At 38.3% G+C, this 8,244-nt stretch overlaps 1 protein-coding gene across 1 annotated transcript in view; it reads right to left on the minus strand.

Moving 5' to 3' along the window:
• The window catches only part of tex264a (testis expressed 264, ER-phagy receptor a), a 61,369-nt gene extending 56,486 nt beyond the window's left edge, over positions 1 to 4,883 (minus strand). Inside the window, exon 1 of the mRNA XM_034870022.1 lies at positions 4,350 to 4,883. Within this exon, the coding sequence (XP_034725913.1) occupies positions 4,350 to 4,607 (258 nt within the window). The 5' untranslated portion in view covers positions 4,608 to 4,883. The remainder of the gene's footprint in view (positions 1 to 4,349) is intronic.
• Between the last annotated feature and the right edge of the window lie 3,361 nt (positions 4,884 to 8,244).

Here is an 8,244-nt window from a genome sequence, read left to right on the forward strand (position 1 = left end):
AGGCTGCAATGAAACAAAGAGTGAAAAATTTAAAGGGGTCTGAATACTTTCCGTACCCACTGTATATATATATAAAAAAAAACATAGGTTTGGTTGTTTTTGGACATTTAATGCACACATATTACGCATTATATCTTTAATAGAAAAGTGTTTTATTCACAAAAACATTGAGAAGTACCACCCTAAACTACCCCCAATCCTAAAGCGTAACAGCAGCATCTCTGATTGGTGGAGCTCACAGTTATCTTTGAAATGCTTACCGCACCTGCAAACGGCTAATGAGTTACTGCTACCGCTGAACTCTAAGATCGTTATGTGCACAGTCTGGAACTTTTTGTCTTTTTTCTGTTTTCCAAATCCTCAACTGTGTGAGGAGAGGATGTCTGTCAGCCATTCCCCTTTACCAGTGCAGACCAGGGATGTCAAACAGCTGTTCAGAGAGCTGTCTGACTTGCCAAATAGATTTAGCCAGTATAAGAAAAAACTTACTCTTTTCATATTCAGTGATTAAATTTCATCCATTGTATTAATTTAGTTTTGAATGCTGGTCCCCAGAACACAGAGTCCTGTTGTTCTTTTTGTTCTAGTTAAACAGGGATTATATTGAATAATCTGAATGCAAGGTGAATGTAAACGACAGCAATTTATTGAAAAACAGCAATGCTAAACCACTATAGCAGTGTCACAGTGACCAATTAATACACTACCACATATTCTATGATGAAACACATTTTTGACTAAATGAATAATAAGAGGATGGGCCTCCCTCCCACACAACTTAATTCCAATGCCAACACTGTCATCTAGTGGCTGTAGAGTGCAGTAAGCAAACCGGCGTATAATGTCCAGAACAGGGGAAGGCTGAAGTACAGAGTATGCTCACTAACTATCAATGTAATACATATATTATATTTCTTGTTAAATACTCAAACACAAGATGTAGTGCAAAACCTCTGCTCATTGACTTAAAGGAGAAATAAAACAGTCAGTTTCAGTGGTTTTTGAATATTTGGTTTGGTTTGGTTTAATAACTCTGGATTCAGCTGCAATGTTTAAATGTTTAAAGCTGACATTTTAAACCAGGAGCCTTTAACCCTTGTGTTGTCCTTCGGGTCACCGGGACCCGTTCGGTTTTTTTGACTTTTTGTATTGGCCTGGCGTTGAGCTTCAGGTCCCCAGTGACCATTGCGTAGGCTACTATGTGATGTAATTTCACATGAACTGGAGGACGCCTCACCCTTCAGAGTCCTAGAGACGCCTCCTGCAGTCAAATATGTTTCCCACATAAGACAAGACGCTGTTCCTGGGGGCTTTTGCGGCTGCTTGACAAGCTGACCGGACTTGACGTGGGGTTGTGGCGGTATCAACAATTCCATTTTTTTTAACTTGATATTCAAGATTGTCAATTACGTTCAATCCACTTCGAAAACACGACACCCTTATTGAATATTAATGAAAACTGGCACAAATCGAGCTGGGTCTTCCTGCAGGCTTTCTATACCACACTAGAACGGCTTTAAACAAGGTAAACAAGGCATTTTTCCCACAAATATGATCCAGAGTCCATGGTAGAACTTCAAACATTACCTCATATTAATGAAATACGTGTGGCAGGGCACCTTTAATAAACAGTGATCGGCATGATGACCACTTAGAAGAAGGTGATTCTGGCTATGACCAGGCCTACACCTCTGAGACCCGGTGGGCTCCAGACAAAACAAAGACATGTAATTTCATTCCTAATACAAAATTTAAACAAGCCCGTGGTCGCCACCATGTATGCAAGATGCCATTAATAGCACAATCGTTAACATTAAACGTCAGCTCTGTTAGAACAACTGTGTTCATTTTTCCTTAAAGAAATCCTGACAAGAACACTTAGAATGTTTCCCGATTCTGAGCTTATTTTACTGGTTTGTACCATTATTGCACACAATACTAAACACATTTGAAGACTACAATAGTCTTCCGAGGTTTCTTCCTTAAAGGGAGTTTTTCCTCGCCACTGTCACTTGCTCGGGAGGGAACTACTAGAACTGTTGGGTCCTTGTAAATTATGGAGTGTGGTCTAGACCTACTCTATCTGTAAAGTGTCTCGAGATAACTCTTGTAGGAATTGATACTTTAAATAAAATTGAATTAAATAGCATAGTAAGATTAGTTGCTCCTAAACTTTGAATCCGTTCAGTTTAAAAGGTGTTCTGAGCGATGTTGGGTGACTTTACTTCTTGTTGACATTCAAAGTATTTTCAAACAAAACCAGACTAGCTTGCCCCTTCCTCCTCCTCATCTTGTCCCCTCCCCCTCCCTTCTGTGCTTACCCGCACTAACCCCCCACCCCCAAATCCTTCTTGTCGTTTATTGGCTGGAACGCTGGAACACTGTTTGTGTGTGCTTCGTGGTGCAGGTGGGCACAGTTTATTTTTCTTGTTGTTTGTAGACCCTGGGCTGTCTACAGAGACCACTTATATTCTTTTACATTTTTTGTTAAGGGAACAGGCAAATCGCACATAGTGAGGAGCGGTTTGCTGTATGTGACAACAAATGCTGTAGCCTAAAACACGTGTGACATCGCTTAGAGCAGCTTTAATGACATAATGTGATGTCTAATCTATATCTACAAGGAGGTCAGAGGTCTAACATCCTCAGATTAAGTCAAAACAGACACAGACCCAAGAACAGAGTCATCACATCCTTATAGAAATCTCTCTGCCCTACAGAGATTTCTGGACATTCTATAATGGCCTCTTATGACCCAGACTCTCCACACACCAGCAGAAAAGCTCCTCAGTAAGCCTCCTGCCACAACTTTCCACTGGCATGACTCACAGTCAGGGTTTCCACTTAAAGTCTTAACTTAAAAAAGGACTACACACCACAGAGAAAATGGCTGGGGTAAGCAGAAAGACAAACACAAAGTGTCGCCAATGTGCCACATTCTCTTCCAGTAACAATAAAACACTATAGGCTTAATAATAAAAACAAGGCAATCAACACCATAGTCTGTGCACATTATCAAATACTCGGAGTTACGGAGAGACTGTGCAAATACAGATAATGTGCCAAAAGACTCTATTTTTCCATACTGTTTGTCAAATTACTTAACTTAATCGGGCATAACAAACTCATTGCACTAATGCCAGCAGAACGGACAAAATATAAGATAAGATCTTTTAAAAGAAAAAAACAGGTTGAACACTTAATTTAGTTGTTAAATCACAGATTAAGATATAAACAGGCAATATTTTTCCTTTGTGAAATTTTACAATGTGTGTGCATCAGCTTGGAACTAAATAAATCAGTCCCATCTAACAAGCAGCTGTTGTGCAGACATTTTTAAACACTAAAACTACTAACAACTAAAAACACAACTTGTGATAAACGGCAGTTCTCGGCTGAGGAATGGCCCATTTACACAACATTTGATTTTGGATGAGGATCAGAATGAATGACATTAGGAGATGCATTGTTTCTTGCATCTGGATTCTGACTGTAACTTCATAACCATTTAGACTAGACTAAAAATTGTACACACAGACATGTATCATAGTCTCTTTGGTCACATGTGAAGAGTTTGTTTCGCATTCTTGAATCAGAAGCAGACTGAAGCACCCTGGAGCCACAGATGAGAGGGTGGTATCAACAGTGCAACGTGGCATTGAACAGCTGACTGGTTTCATCATCCAGGCTCAGTCCTCGTTTATTTAACCGCTTGAGCCAAACATGCTACATTACAGTGATTATCATCTAGTTATATAACACATTACACTTCCATGTCACATCTCCAAGACCTTCAGACAGGACCATTGCTAATAGATTGTAAAAACATATACAACTTTTTTTTTAGAGCTAAAGGATCTGTTGGATAGAAAGTTAAAGAGCAACAATTTTGATAAGTTTATTGTTTGAGTCAATTTTAAGGGAAAAAAACATGACAATTTGCTGCTTTTCTTTGTCTTATGAGAGTATGTGAAATGTATTTTTTTGCTTTTGGACTATTAGCTGGACAAAAGATGCTGTTTAAAGCTTCTGGGATTTTTTTCTTCTTTATATACAGTATATATTTTAAACATTTTAGAGCTCTATTTACATTACCCTTTAATATCTCCAAGACCTTAGGACAAAACTGCTGCTTTGTACCCTCCAAAAACAATCACAACTCATTAGATACTCTGAAATGGTGTAAGTTATAAATACATTATATCAGACCCTTATGTGACCTTTAAAACTCTGGCCAGGTCAAACAAAGCATATCTCACCAGCTGTAACATCTTATCAGGAGACAAGTTACATTTGTAATTCCAGTGCTCTGTGGTTAGACTAACAGGGGCTGAGTCTTCGGGTCTCACCTGTTTGGGGTCATCGTAGAAGACACCGACGGTGCTCAGCTTTGGCCCAATGCTGCAGCTTTCTGTGTAGGCTGCACCGCAGTCCTTGTATGATCCTTCTTTGAACTTATAAGCAATAGTAACACTTTTGACAGGAGGTGGCCCAGTCTTTATGATCACGTCACACAGTAGTCCCGAGTACAGCAGGAAGCCACCAACGGTCACAATCAATAACACCAGGAGCACGACCAACAAGAGGACCAGAATTAAATCAGACATGATTAATTCTCGTATAGCTGCAGCCAAATGCAATCAGCAAAAGATATCTGTCTAGCCTAAAAACCGTTCTCCTCCGGTTTACACACACACCGAGTGTGGTCCAACTGCTTTACGCGACAACGCAAAAAAACGTGGCTATACAAGAGTCAGTATTCATTTGGTTTTCGCTGTCGCATTAACCTGTAACGAAGGAGACAACACTCGTTTAAGTTGACAGGAAAGACAGTTTGTTTATGGTATTTCCCCAAACACTGAACACACTTCCTGGATGGTCCATTCTTGTCCACCGAGAGGGGTGGCGTCACTGTATTTTTTAAAAACGACTGCTTTCTTTAGCTTAATCACAAAATCTCGAAATATCGAATCAACACAATACATACAAAATCAATATGTGTGACTTATCTTAATCATTGTAAACCTTAGTTAGTGACTCTAGTATTTGCATTTATGGTAAAATAACCCTTTCCATTTATGTGGTTCAACCCAAGAGCTGTACAGAGAGACAGCGCTGTAACAAAACGCGGTGATTTTCTATGTTCTTTTAAGTATTTTGTTCTTTCACTGATTTCCGTGCTTTACAAATGACTCGAGGAACTCGAGGTCGGCGCTATCAGACAGTTGTCGGTGCTGCTTTAAAGGACTGCAGACACAAACATTACCTAAAGGTTTGTTCAAACAGCAATTGTAAAGTCCTGCTGACGTCAAATTCACCAAACTATGGGAATTAATTTGGACAAAATATGAAGCGAAACAGAAAACTAATTTGAGCAGAATCCAGAGGAGTTGGTGTGCGGGGATGGTTTTATAAGCTCAGCATACGTTCTGTAAACAAGTTGGGACAAATCAGTCGTGTGATTATGTTTTCCTGTTTTCCTGTCTGTTGTTCAAAGCTGTGGGCTGTCAGTTTTTGGATTGGCTTGATCCAAAATGTTCTTCAAAACTAGCTATTTTCAGCATATATCTGAAGGTTAAAAAAACAAAAAAAAAACATTTCCTGGAGGTTCTCTAAAGGTTTTTAAAACACATTCAGAGAACGTTTCCTGGAGGTTCTTTGAAGGTTCTCTTAAGGTTGTTTTTTAAAACCCTTCAAAGAACGATCAGGGAATCCCTGAAGGTTAAAAAAAAAACATATTTACTGTTAAGTAAGTAAGTAAGTAAAGTTTAGTAATTAAGGAAAGTTTATTTCTAGAGCACATTGAAACATAGCTGGAGATTTATGTTGATTCATTGATTTTATAGATATATAAAATCATCGCAGCAGGTGCACACAGACAAGAAGTTCCCTGAAGTTTCTCTAAAGTTTTTGTTGTTGTAACCTTCTGGGAACATTCCCTGAACACTCTGGAAGGTTAAAAAAATATCAAGGAGAGAACTACAAGGGAGTGTTCTATGATGGTTCTCTGAAGGTTTAAAAAAACAACTTTATCACAGTGCTTCACAGTTAACAATAGACCCAGTTTAAATCAACAATTTTGGACCAACTCAGGGAGACGGATCAGTCCAACTGCCTTTTCTCCCAAGGGTCGGCCGTCTGGTTGGGGTGTCAGGGTCTTCACACAAAATTGGAATTGCTCCCTCTGTTTGTGGGTGGTGTAGGTGGGATGGATTCTTAAATAAGAAAAGAGAAATCAAGACACTGTACCTAAATGAATGGATCTGTATTGTCTTATCTTTCTTGAATAAATAAACAAAAAAAGAGAATGTTTCAGTAAGGTCATCTGAAGGTTAGTTAAAAGACATACAGAGAACATTTAGAGAACCTTCAGAGAACATTCCCTGGACGTTCTCTAACATTTTTTTTTAAAACCTTCAAAGAACCATCTGCCTAATGGTTCTCTTAATGTTCTTTTTTCTTATCTTCAGAGAACGATCAGGGAACGATCCCTGAAGGTTTAAAAAAAAAAAAAAAAAAAAGTGGGCCTACTGTTAATTGTTGATAATAAGTAAGTAAAGTTAGGTAATTATGTAAAGTGAAACACAGATGGAGGTTTAAATGGATTCATTGTTTTTTAAAGATTAGCTGTGATGGCCCCTGAAAGTACCGGGACCTCGTGGTACTCTGAGTCCGACCCACATAAACCTTTTCTCGGCTAAATTTACCTTTAAAGACCACTAAATGCGAAGGATGGGAAGGCATTTGGCGCTAGGGTCTGCGAAGGCTAAATACAAGCTGCTGCAGCGGCTAACTGAAGTCCCTCTTCACCACTCAGCTATGACTACAACTAGGGCTCTAAACAATAGAACAGCTATTATAATAGAACAGTCTGGTAAGTCAAAAAAATGGCATCACTTTAGTGTAACGCAGTATGTAAAACTAGGAAAAGACACCACTGCATTACAATGTTACGATATCCAAAATTGAAGACAATATCTAGTCTCATATCACAATATCGACATTGATATATATATACACATATAAGTATATTCATATGTTTAACTTGATTTTATACTATAAAATCAAGTTGTCGGCATGTGAATTTTTTCCACCTCATAATATATTGACAGGCATGATGTTAAACATATGAATATACCTTTTTTTACAAGTATATTCAAGTATATTTAAGTATATTCATATGTTTAACATCATGCCTGTCAGTATATTATGAGGTGGAAAAATTCACATTCCGACAACTTGATTTTAAACAATTCACACAGAGTTTATATATATATATATATATTTATATATATATGTAACATTGATATATTGCCCAGGCCTAACCACAACAATGTAATTCTGTGAGCGACATTGTACGTAAAACATGTTAAACAAACAATATGAAACATCGATTCCCCCCCCCCATGTGATAATCTGTAGAACATTTGCCCATGCTGCTGTTGAAAACAGTATGCATATTTATGGCACTGTTGGAAGTCAGTCAAGGACTTACATTTTTAATTTGTTTCTACCATAAACAGCAACATGTGGAAGATTAATAGTCATTAAAAGGAACTCTTATATTGTTTACAATCATAACGTCTATAGTTAGTATGTATGATATGATTATAGTTCTTTGTTCCTTATGGAGGTCATGGCTGTGAACACTTCCTCCACTCATACATACAGCATAACGTTTAAAGTACCAGTCTTTACTTTAGACAGCTGTCTTCAAAGAACAATAAAGAATTTACTGTCATCTATATAATGTGAAATTGCACATACTGTGATAATTGCGATTGCTTCTGTGCTACATTTTATCTTTCAGACATAATGTGACATAACAACTGAGCCCTCATTTTTAGTTAACTTTGTTTTTATTACTTGAAGCATCTATTATCCTCATTATTTTCATCCTCTAGTTACTGTGTGGATAACTGGTGACAACTATGTCCAACGTGGTGCCCAGAGAGCTGCAGAGGCCATGGGAGAAAACCTCAGCCTCCCGGACATGCTGGTTGGGTTCACGAGGTCAGCGGTGGAAAGGACTTCTCCTCTTTAACAAATCCCTGTGAGGAAGAGCCCTCCCGGATGTTGTCATGTTGACTCAGTTTAAGTGGTAAGTATAGACCTAATTAGGCTACTTATAACAACTTAGTTTGCTTTTTATTATGACCAATGTTATCCAGCTCCAAGATACATTGTTTACCACTGAGCTCTCTGTTGTGCTGTTGCTTCTAATAAGCTGCTAGCTGGTGAAGT

Source organism: Etheostoma cragini, chromosome 4 (assembly GCF_013103735.1).
Source record: "Etheostoma cragini isolate CJK2018 chromosome 4, CSU_Ecrag_1.0, whole genome shotgun sequence".
Lineage (NCBI taxonomy): Eukaryota > Metazoa > Chordata > Actinopteri > Perciformes > Percidae > Etheostoma > Etheostoma cragini.